We start from the raw sequence: 12,523 nt of genomic DNA, 5'->3' as shown, positions 1-12,523 counted from the left end.
TGTTTTTTTTTTTTTTTTTGGTCACATTTTTGTTAAATTTCTGTCACATTTTTGTTGAATTTTTGTCACATTTTTGTTGAATTTTTGTCACATTTTTGTTGAATTTTTGTTGAATTTTTGTCACATTTTTGTTGAATTTTTGTCACATTTTTGTTGAATTTTTGTCACATTTTTGTTGAATTTTTGTCACATTTTTGTTGAATTTTTATCACATTTTTGTTGAATTTTTTTCACATTTTTGTTGAATTTTTTTCACTTTTTTGTCACATTTTTGTTGAATTTTTATCACATTTTTGTTGATTTTTTATCACATTTTTGTTGAATTTTTATCACATTTTTGTTGATTTTTTGTCACATTTTTGTTGAATTTTTATCACATTTTTGTTGAATTTTTGTCACATTTTTGTCACATTTTTGTTGAATTTTTATCACATTTTGTTGAATTTTTATCACATTTTTGTTGAATTTTTGTCACATTTTTGTAGAATTTTTATCACATTTTTGTTGAATTTTTATCACATTTTTGTTGAATTTTTTTCACATTTTTGTTGAATTTTTTTCACTTTTTTGTCACATTTTTGTTGAATTTTTATCACATTTTTGTTGATTTTTTATCACATTTTTGTTGAATTTTTATCACATTTTTGTTGATTTTTTGTCACATTTTTGTTGAATTTTTATCACATTTTTGTTGAATTTTTGTCACATTTTTGTCACATTTTTGTTGAATTTTTATCACATTTTGTTGAATTTTTATCACATTTTTGTTGAATTTTTGTCACATTTTTGTTGAATTTTTGTCACATTTTTGTTGAATTTTTTTCACTTTTTTGTTGAATTTTTGTCACATTTTTGTTGAATTTTTATCACATTTTTGTTGAATTTTTGTCACATTTTTGTTGAATTTTCATCACATTTTTGTTGAATTTTCGTCACATTTTTGTTGAATTTTTGTCACATTTTTGTTGAATTTTTTTCACTTTTTTGTTGAATTTTTGTCACATTTTTGTTGAATTTTTTTCACTTTTTTGTCACATTTTTGCTGAATTTTTGTCACATTTTTGTCACATTTTTGTTGAATTTTTATCACATTTTTGTTGAATTTATGTCACATTTTTGTTGAATTTTTATCACATTTTTGTTGAATTTTTGTCACATTTTTATTGAATTTTTATCACATTTTTGTTGAGCTTTTGTCACATTTTTGTTGCGTTTACATCCTTGTTTTCTTCTCATTTTTTGTGGCTGTTTTGGTGCTTTTTTTCCCCAAGAAGCTTTTTGATCAGGGCAAAGCCAAACTGGAGAAAATGGGATCCGTTCAGGTGGGAGTTAAGAGGTTAAGTAATTGACCTGTTTTTTTAAAGTGCCACATGTTGTATTCTGTTTGCCAGTTCTTCGCCGAAAATCCCGACGGCACAAAACAAAACCTTTAAACCGGGGTTCGAATGTTTCTTACTTCTTCCAAAGTCCGAACTAACCTTGTGATCTAACACGGAGTTTATAAACCTGCATGGAGCTTGACACTGGACTAAAAGTGGACATACTAATGTGCTATAATCTGGTGGCTTCATGTGACATTATTGCCCCCCCCTCCCGCCGCCCCCCCCCTCTCTCCTTTGTCCTTTGTGTTGGTCCAGTACTCGGCATGGTCCCTGTGGTGGCACTGTCCCAATACAAAGATGCATTCAGGTTCTCCCACAAATACAGGAACAAGTTTGATCAGTACAAAAACTTTACTGGAGGGACTTTTTTCTGAAAACACATCCCTTTTTTTGAAAGTTTTGCACATGATTTCTCTTTTTTTTTTTTATGTTTTATGAAGATTTATGTGGTGTGGAACATGACCTGATCACTGAAGAGAGAAAACTGTGCTTTTGGTCTCGAAGGACGTCATTTTGGATTGATTCTAAAGTAAATGTCCTCACGGCAAAGACGCTGCAGGTGAAAGTCCATTTAAATGAGCAGGTTCTCAGTTACACTTTTTTTAATCCCAGAATGCTTTGTTGTCCTGATATTGAGCTTTTAAACCCCCCAAAAGTCAAATATCCAAATTCCTACCCCAGAAACATTTAACATACCTACACACACACAAAAAAACAGATAATTGTAAGCCTGGCTCTATCTATTATTCAGATTTTGTCCACAATATAGGGAAATGTAGGGCGTAGGGCAGGGGTCGGCAACCCAACCCGCGGCTCTGGAGCCTCCTTGTAGTGGCTCTTTGTCCCACTGGAGCAGCAACGAGTACAACTACAAGGAGAGCCGGTTCTGATGAGTAATCCATCGGAACCTTCATTAACGACGCCTCTTATTGATGCCACTTTGCGCCACAGCCTCTTTATACTATAAACCTGCAGGCGTGGAGCCCCTGCAGATAGACGGCTGCAGATACACTTTTACACTCTTTATATTCGCTTACACGTGCAGCTGCTACGTTATAAAGAACCAAAACAAAGCTCACGTGCTGAAACATGTGCTTTTGCGCTCGCTCGGTTATTCATAAACTCCGGCGCTGAAGAGCTGAGAAGAATATCCTTCGACCTTAGTGATTTTTTTACCTTTCTCTTCCTTCCTCTATTTTATGAACAAACAGCCTGTTAATGTGCAGCTCCTCCTCTGCGTGTCGTGGGTAACACTGGCTGTTACAAGATGAATTTGTCAAACAAACGTTTTGGAAAAGGAGTGTCTGCCACTGAAATAGCTTTAAATCCTGTTCATTTAATAAACATCTTACATTAGCCTTTATAAAAATACTTTGTATGAGGAAGTTTATGTCAAAATAGGTCAATTTACCATCTCTCCTGTTTAAATAAAAAACACAAGAAGCACATGTTATAATTTATAGCCTATTTTTAATGAATTGATATTAAGAGAAAAGTTAAAGAACCGTATCAATGAGATAAATTATCAATGGTATTACCGGTGATATCGATAATAAAAAAAATCTACAAATAAGTATTACACGAAACAAACAAAACATAATTAATGATTTCCATCAATATTATGAATGAATTTGTATTTTTATTAAGAACATATCAACAATAATAATAATGTTGTGGGTTGCAGGCTCCTGGTTTAGGGTAATTGACTGAAATACTTGCAATACATTTTTTCTCCTATATTTTAGTCCGTATTGTACAGCAGGGGTTTCAAACAGATGCCTTTAAACGAGACAGTCTCCGCTTCACCTGCAGAGTTTCGCTTAAAGTCTAAAATCCTTGGTCTTCGGTTTGTCCAGTTCTCTCAAAAGCACAGTTTTTCCGGGTCTGTGGTGAAAGTCTCCGTCTGTGAATCATCGCTGGCTCGACACACGTCACATGTTTTTTTTTTTTTTTGTATCTTTAACAATCAATGTGCTTTATTCACCAGGTTTACTGCATGTTTACCCCCCCCCCCTCACCCCCATCCCATAACCTCCCGCTGTTCCTCTGTAATCCAAAACAAGGCAGCTGGTGAAGACGCCCCACGCACCAGGCCGTGTGGGGCGATTCACTTTTCTCTCTCTCATCCCACACTCGCTCTGGGGCTGTTTTAAGAAGCAGCTGTGACTTAGATCTGTCCCGTCACTGAAGCAGGACCTGGAGGTGATCTGGTCCGGACTCCGGTGACGCCTCTGTGTTTGTTGGTTTGTTGCTTTCCCTTAAGTGCAGTTGCAGCTTTGGCCTGTAGGGGCAGCGTATAGAGCTACATCAACATACTGTGGGAGGCAGGGATGAAAGGAAGACATTTGTATGAGATAAAGGAAGAGGTGAGAGGCGGAGGAATGCAGAGGGGACATAGAAGAGAGGAAGTTGTTATTACTAGACTCAGACTTAGACCTAGTGCTCTGAACAAGACACTGCATCTTATAGGGAAGCATGGAGCAGGTCTGTGTGAGGTGTGTCAGGAGGAGGAGGAGGAGGAGGAGGAGCAGGCTCTGTTGCAGTGTAGGGGGTATAGTGCGTGTCGGGAGGTTAACTTAAACCAGGGGTGAGCAATTAATTTTCATAATGGGCCACATGAGGAGCCTGAATTGAGTCGGAGCCGCACCAACAATAACTCAAACTTATATCGGGATATAAGTAAATATATGGGGGGTGAATCGCCGGGATCCATTAACAAAAGCTCCAAAATAAAAAAACGTTATGATTGTGAAAATACATTGAGTGTGAATAATAATGAGCCTGGCAGGACTGTAGCCTCATAAAAACGGCTCACACTTATTACACTTTACAAGCCTGTGTCACAAGTCTCTGCTACATATTTGTCAATATTCATTCACTCCACACTCCGTGGTAGTAGCCACAGCTGCCTAGGGGCAGACTGTTCATTTCCCACTTGCAAGTCACACAATGTGTTGTTTATAGCCTGATTTCTTATTATGTCAGTGCCCTCTGCTGGACACCTGTGGAATTCTTTCCTTTATTCTTATTTAAGCTGCCCCAGGAATGGGCTTGAGACTTTTTTTTGACATACTTGTGAATTTATGCTCTACAAGTTGAGGGCCGGACTGAATCATCTTGCGGGCTGGATGTGGCCCGTGGGCCGTATTTTGCCCAAGTCTGACTTAGAGTTCTGGATAATGGTAGCAGGGAGCATGTGAGAGCAGCAGTGACTTTTCTAAATGAAACGGGCCTATTTGGGAGGATTTAGAGGTACGGCTAGGTATTATTAGTGTGATTTATTTTTATTTTTTTCCTTCCCTTCTTGGGACCACAGCCTGTTAGTCTCTGGGCGGGGATATTAGAGTGTGAGCTTACTGTCTGACCCATCCTCTGGAACAGTAGGTGGCGATAATGCTCTAACATTTGGAGGCAAACTGCTGGAATAATCCCTAAGAAGAAGAAGAAGAAGTCTGTGTTTACTTCCTCAAACAGCGCCCAGGGTCCTCTTCTGTGCAGGCCATTTGGGGACACATTAGTGCAGACAGAAGATCAGATACCAGGCTTGTTCAATTAGAAATGTGAAGGACCTTACAGGAATAGTTTCGATAAAGCCAGAAGTCAGATATAAACTACCCTTCACTATCTCCGTATTGTTTTAAGAAGTGAACCTGCTTCTTAAAACAGAACCCAGAGCCAAGGCCATTCTGACACGACCCATCCCCGCCCCCACCCCCCCTGTCTCTGTCCTCTCTGTGTTGGGCTGGCATGTGATGGTGGCACTTTGGTGTGTTCTCTTCCTCTCCCTCCTTGTTTACTAACAGACGCAGACCAGGCTGGAGCATGCCCACATTATGGAGCTTGAACAGGCGCTGCTCTTTGAAAAGACCAAAGCTGACAAACTCCAAAGAGAGTTAGAAGACACTAGGGTAATGGACTTTGCTCTGTACTGCACTGGATACACGTGCAAGGGGACCAGGAAGGGATTCCAGCTGGGGTTTCAACATAATTCATTTGGAAATCAATCTCTTTTCTGAAAGTTTACTGTAATTCATGCATGTTCGATCTGACACAGGGGACAGACCAAATTTGCCCCGTCCATAGCTTTTTATCTCCAAGTTATCCCATGTTTTGTGTCCCCAGACCCTCCCAACATCCATGTGTCCTGCTTATAGTGTATAATAGTGTCCTTTGCTAGTCTGCTTCCAAAGATACGCATTTGTATATACAAAGGCCTGCAGCAGGAAACACAGCAAATAGCGAATTAAACGATTTCCCCCCATGCATTTCAGTGACAGAAATGTTATTGCAGAGGGATTTGTCTCTTTGACCATAGGGCTCAATTAGACTTTGCTTTAAGACCCAGTTAAAGCCATTTATCTTTTATGCATTGGATTTTTCCAATAATGGAAAGCTGCAGACCCGGAGCCGAGACAGATCTACCGTGAAAAGCGAACCCACCGTGATAGTGCGCCCTCTGCTGGTAAAGATTTATTTCATGTTGTACAGTTGTATTGTTTGGATTATTTTGTGTAATTTATAATGTGCCGACATGTAACTTAGCTTGGGCTACATGTACTATTATGTGGGTTATTTTATTAGATTAAAACTGTGTGTTTTACTCCTTTCATTGTGTTTTGTAGGACAGAGCCTTCGTTTGTTCAGCAAGGGACAGAGACAATATTTTGAAACAAAATAACATTTTTATTGCTGTAATCAGTAAAGAAAAGGAGAGAAATCATTGGGTTAATAATGTTTGTTTGCAGATGCAATAATAAAGTAAAAAATACAATTTGTACCATCAGGGTCTTCCCTGTTTCCTGAATTCAGCAGCAAAACAAAAGATCAACACTGATGTCATTAATGTGTAAAAAGCAAATGTTATAATTATGGGATAATAATAATAATAATAATAATAATAATAATAATAATACGTATATACGTTATAGTCAAACTAGTCTTTAATGACATACATGCAACAATGTGCCATTAATAATGGTGCCATAACTTTTTTTTACATTTTATTTGTCCTTTATTTATCCAGGATAAAACTCGTTGAGATTAAAAATCTCAAGAGTGTCCAGGCCAAGATTCTTTAAAATTAAAATATGCAATAGTTTGCCACAGAAAGTCTTTACCAGCACGCTGGATTCGCTGCACGGTATTTCTGTCTCGGCTCCGGGTCTGCAGCTTCCCCTACTCCATTTTTCTGTACATGAGTAGATCCAATTGGAAAAGCCTTAACATCCACAGGAGCAGAACGGGGCGTTACAGAGCGGTTTGAGAGTGTTTCCTAAAGAGAATCACGTCTGCGATGTGTGTGTTCTCCCTCAGTGACCCCAATCAAATACAAATACAAGCTGCAAAGAAGAAATAAATGTAAATGTAACCTAATCCTTACCTGTTCTGGTCACACAGTCCATGAGAAGTTAATGTTGAGCTAATTGAGTTTGGTTCAGGTACTCGCTTGCAGAATCAATCTTGTTTTGAAAGCATTTTTTTTATATTATATTTCTCCTTTAACCCCTTAACTCCCACCAGAACCGAGCACATTTTCTCCAGCTTTACCCCAATTCAAAAGCTTCTGGAAAAAAGGTGTGAAAATAGCAACAAAAGGATGAAAATGTGAATAAAGTGAGGAAAAAATGGACGAAAAAGTGACAAAAAATGTACAAAAAAATGACAAAAATTGACAAAAAAGTGAGAAAAATTTGACGAAAAATTGACAAAAAATGGACAAAAAAGTGATAAGAATTTGACAAAAAAATGCGAATAATTTGACGAAAAAGTGACAAAAAAGTCACGAAAATTTGACAAAAATGAGATGACTGCCCAACAAAAAAAAGTGATGAAAAAAATCGGATTATTATTTTTTATTATTATTATTTATTTATTTATTGAAACAGGGACAATGTACAGAACCATTAGTCTTTACAAGAGGAGATGGTTTGTACCAGATTTAGCTCAGCAGCTGTTTTCCATCCGCAGTCCCTGGACAGGTGTGAACATAAAGCATTACAATTACAATCTATAAATCCAATCTACAATAAAATCACTGTATAAAATACATTCTATGCTTTTCCTAAAAGTGTACACACAACAACAACAAAACTAAACGATGATGTGAGGAAAAAGATCAATTTAGTTTTGTAGGTCTTAGCTTTCAAATGAGGTGTTACACTGGCCTACAGGACTTGGGTAAAGCTGAACTGGAGAAAATGCTCTCGGTTCAGGCGGGAGTTAAGAGGTTAAAGCAGTACTGAGTAACTCTTACCCCTAGAGGCCATAAGCGCAACTGCAGGTGTCGTAGCATGTCGCGATTTTTTTTAACGTATTAATTGTCCGTGAGAGTAAATACTACACTGACAGAAAAGACAAAGGGACAGAGGGATATTGTTAGCTTTGCCCCGTTAGCCTGTTAGCTTCTTCTTCGTGATTCCATTAGTGTGTATTGGTGACTCCGACCCGGTGGCAGTCAAGTTGCAGTTGTGGTTTTCTGGCCAGAGACACCGGGGGAGATGAAAGACCCTCCAATCATCCCATTAACACTTGTATTACCCCCCACAGGGACTACGGAAAGGATTTATTGAGCTAAACAAGTTACTTAGTGCTGCTTTCAGGGGAGTGCTGGCCCGGAGAGATCCATTTGACATGTTTTTAGTTGGAAGCCACACCAATCCACTGTTAATTAAAGCCAAGATTCTAAAACTTCAAGACATGATCACTTTTAAAACTGCTCAATTAATGTACAAAGCTAAAAATAAGCAACTACCTCTAAAAATTCAGCGGTTGATTTCTGAAAGAGAAGGAAAATATAATTTAAGGGTCATCCAGAAAAGGTTCTGTGTGTCCGTTTGTGGTCCTAAAATATGGAATAAATTACACGTAGACCTCAAACCATGTCCAAATATCAGACAGTTTAAATATCAATACAAAGAATGGATATTCTCTAAGTATCGGAAGAAAATCTCTGACTTTTCATGTTCAGCTGTTGTAAACCTGATGTTGATTGGTAGGTAGTATTCACACTGAATATGACAGCTTGATTTAGATCACAGTGCTCAAATTATTGTTTTAAGGAAGCCTAAAAAGTAAATAGAACAAAACAGACAGAACTTAAAAGGGGTGGGACTAAATAAGTGTTTATTCTTTATTCTTTATTCTTTATTAGGATCCCCATTAGCGCCCAAAAGTGGTTGCTAGTCTTCCTGGGGTCCTGACACAATATAAAATTACAAAACAATTAAAATAGAATACATGAATGTTACACATTTCATATAATCATACAACCTAATAGGACACATATAACAAACGGTGACTATGCTCACATGTACTGAGCTAATTGACTTTTTACCTACAGCTTAAAGTGTGGTTTACTCTTAGTATTTCTGATATTAAAAGGAAACGAGTTCCAGGCATTTGCTCCTCTGTACAGAACAGTTCTTTTCATTGAGTTACTTTTGGGTCTGGGAACAACCAAAGAGTTTGTCGTCACTTGGCGAGTCACATATCTGTGACCAAACCCGCTGAATAAGAGTTTGTTGAACAAAAAACTGGGCTGTTTGTCCATCACAACTTTGTGCATGAACATGAGGAGACTGGCCTGTAGTTTGGCCTCAACTGTTAACCAAGACAGTCTCTTGTGCATCTCACGCTCCTTTTCGGACAGCCTCATTTAAAATGTGCAAAAGGTAAAACAAAATTGTTTGTACTAAGACGTAAATGTGTTGAGCTGCACATCTGAAATTGAGCTCACAACCGCCACAATCATGGCAGGATGTATTTTGAGTTCGTATGAGTTTGTGTTTTTATGTTTTGTTTATGGTCCGAATGAAATCTTACAAAAAGTCACACAAAAAAAAAGCCAGAGCACCCGACGAACATGTAAACTCCACACAGGACGTCCTCCAACACTAGCAGTACATGAGCTATTGAAATGTAGTGTAGTTTCCCACAGCTGTGCCACAAGACCCGCTGGTCACTCCCACAGAGGTCAGTTTTTTCTGAAACCTTCTGAAGTCTGCTCTTATTTGAACCTCACCAAGTCAAACCGCTCTCAAGTGAACCGTCCTGCTCCTACGGAAAGGCTTTGAAAGATCCCTGAAAAGACACAAACACTTTATCAGATTAGAGAGATTTGTTTGACACTAGTTTGAAATATAAGTGTTTTATGATGAACAAGGTAAGTACATGAAATGATCACAAAATTGTAATCTTCACATCTCTCCCTTGAAGGTCGCGACAGTTTCCGAGCGCTCTCGTATTATGGAGCTGGAGAAGGAGCTCTCTTTGCGGAGCAGAGAAGTATCTGACCTCCAGCTGCGTCTGGCCAGTCAGCAGCCGGACTCCGGAGACCAAAGCGCCAACATGGCTCCTTTCCTGCAGGAGATTAGCACTTTGAGAGATCAGTTAGCCTCCCAGGAGTCCCAACAGAAAGAGGAGGTCAGGGGCTATGTGGCGCGTCTGGAGGAGCAGGAGAAGGTTCACAGTGAGGCGGCGGCCCAGCTGCAGGCCAGGAGCGTCCAGCTGTCCAGCGAGAAGGAGCAGGTACAGATGCGCCTGAGCCAGGTGGAGCGAGAAAACTCCGACACGCTCGAACTGTGGCGCTCCAAGCTGGAATCCGCCGTCACGTCCCACCAGCGAGCCATGGAGGAGCTCCAGGCGTCCTTCAGCAAGGGCACCGACGCACAAACCACCGAGCTCATCCAAACCAAAAGTGCACTCGAGAAGCTGAAGCTGGAGCACAAGAGCTTCGTGGAGGAGAGCGAAGCCAAGCGTAACGGCGAAGCATCCGCACGGACGCAGGAGCTCGGCGCTCTGAAGGCACAGCTGACGACGCTGAGCGAGGAGAAGGAGCGCCTGGAGGAGAGTCTGCGGGCCAGCGTGGAGAGGGCGGAGGAGCAGCACCTTGTGGAGATGGAGGAGGTCCTGGGCAAGCTTCACGCCGGAGAGCTGCGGGTGAAGGAGCTGGAGGAGAGCGAGGCCAAGCTCAGGCAGGAGGCTGAAGACAAGGACGGGGAAACCAAAGAGAGGACGGCCCAGCTGGAGGAGAGGGCGGCCCAGAGCACACGGGAGCTGGCGGCTGTGAGGAAGCAGCTGCAGGAGGCTCGGAGCCAGCAGGGGGACAAGGTAAGAGACGACGGGGCGAGAGGAGGAAGAAGAGCACGGGGTTAAATTACCAGTTTGGATAGTAGGGCTGGGACAATACCAGTCTGACATATTTATAAAATAGGGGTGGGGCTTTAACGCGTTCATTTCTTTAACGCAATTAATCGTATGTCCCCCGATTTCCCCCGAGCCGGAACCTTTCTATTTACGTGCTTCTGGCCCCCCCTTATATCTGACGCACGTCTGCCCACAACAGTAATGGACGGAGACGCTTCACTCAGCCCGTTGGGGACTCAGTTTAGTTTAAAAACGTCCTGATGGGACGATAGACGCTGTCCTGCTGTGAGCAGGTCGTGTTAAAAAGAGTTCTCCTTCCACCACAGTTACTCAAGTCTAAAAAAACATCTCAATGTAAAACATGTTGGACAAACACTAGGGCTGCTCGATTATTGAAAAAATTATAATCACGATTATTTTTGTCATAGTTGAAATCACGATTATTCAAACGATTATTTGTTGCCTTTAAAAAAATCCAGCAAAAAAAATGACAAAAATCCAGCAAAAAAGTGACAAAAATCCAGCAAAAAAAATGACAAAAATCCAGCAAAAAAATGACAAAAATACAGCAAAAAATGACAAAAATACAGCAAAAAATCTATCAAAAAAATGACAAAAATCCAGCAAAAAATGACAAAAATCCAGCAAAAAATCTATCAAAAAATGACAAAAATCCAGCAAAAAATGACAAAAATCCAGCAAAAAATCCATCAAAAAAATGTCAAAAATCCCAAAATTTAAAATTAGAAACCCAAAAAAAATGTGAAAAAAAATATTGGAAAAAAAAAAAAATTATAATCGATTTTTTTGCGATTATACTAATTTTGTAATCGTTTACTGTTGTAATCGAAATCGTAATCGAATTTCGATTAATTGCACAGCCCTAGCAAACACAGAGACGTCCTCGATGCTAATATTAGCGTTAGCCTCCAACCTAAAGACGTCCTCAATGCTAATATTAGCGTTAGCCTCAAACAAGCGCTCCAGCCACGCCCACTCTGAGCCTAAATAACCCTAACCCTTGTCAGGATAAGAAGTGGCACTTTTGTAAGAAAAAAAATATTTAGGAAAAAATATAACCGAAAACTTTGGAAAAATTGAGAATAAAATTGGGAAAAACAAGTGGAAAAATTGCAGTACATTTGAAAAAAAAAAAAATGTTTTTTTTTTCCAATTTTGGGAAAATTGGACAAAAATCGCATAAACTAAATTTTTGAAAAGACAATGGATTAACATTATTATTCTGTTTTATGGTTTCTATGACAAATAACTTACTATAGGTGTTGGATTTCGATACCGATACCTGAACGATGTTTTTTCCAAGTATTGTTAAAGTATCGATGTCAAAAAGACTAACCGTACCCAGCCCTACTGGATAGAGGGGTCAACAAAACTTTAATTTATTCCTTTTGTTGTTTTGAATGCGTCCCTTCCGCAGGTGGGTGAGCTGGGATCTCTGCTGGAGGCTAAAGAAAAGGAGGCGCTCACACTACAGCAGCAGAAGGATGACCTTCAACGAGAGCTTGGAACTTTAGTGAGTGTCGTGGGTTTTGTAGAGAATGTCCGCTGTGCTGATTCGTCCCCCACTGATGTTCTTCTGTTTTCAACCACAGAAACAGAAAATGTCCGATATCACAGAGGAGCACACCAAATCTCTACAAACTATGCAAGAAACGAGTGAGAAGCTCCGCGAGCGGGAGGAGCAGAGCACAGCGCAAACTGCACAAACTGAAGCACTTAAAAGCCAGCTTACAGGTGAGAGCAGAAATAAGAGACAACAGAAAGGGAAGGAACGTCCTGGTCATCTCATGTTCTCCACAGGTTTGGAGAGGAAGCTGAAGGCTGCAGATGAAAAGGCTGAGCAGCTCACGCAGGACAAGAGTAAGCTGGAGAAGGACATCTCTGACATGATGAAGCAGTCTGGAGACAGCTCTGTGCAGCTCACCAAGATGAACGAGGACCTCATGCACAAAGAACGGTACTGCCCTTCCATTCTC

General features: G+C 39.9%; 1 protein-coding gene across 7 annotated transcripts in view; it reads left to right on the top strand.

Annotated features, from left to right (window-relative positions):
* The window catches only part of clip1a (CAP-GLY domain containing linker protein 1a), a 64,063-nt gene that overhangs the window by 30,495 nt on the left and 21,045 nt on the right, over nucleotides 1-12,523 (top strand). For 6 of the 7 annotated variants that reach the window (XM_079551610.1, XM_079551608.1, XM_079551607.1 and 3 more), the window contains exons 9-13: nucleotides 5,186-5,290; nucleotides 9,597-10,490; nucleotides 11,965-12,060; nucleotides 12,140-12,281; nucleotides 12,348-12,504. In XM_079551610.1, the coding sequence (XP_079407736.1) occupies nucleotides 5,186-5,290; nucleotides 9,597-10,490; nucleotides 11,965-12,060; nucleotides 12,140-12,281; nucleotides 12,348-12,504 (1,394 nt within the window). The remainder of the gene's footprint in view (nucleotides 1-5,185; nucleotides 5,291-9,596; nucleotides 10,491-11,964; nucleotides 12,061-12,139; nucleotides 12,282-12,347; nucleotides 12,505-12,523) is intronic. The other variant, XM_079551609.1, reaches the window with a different exon arrangement.

Source organism: Gobius niger (assembly GCF_951799975.1).
Source record: "Gobius niger genome assembly, chromosome: 1".
In the NCBI taxonomy this organism is placed as follows: Eukaryota; Metazoa; Chordata; class Actinopteri; order Gobiiformes; family Gobiidae; genus Gobius; species Gobius niger.
Note: the sequence above shows the minus strand (reverse complement) of the source record. Positions and strands in the feature narration are given on the sequence as shown.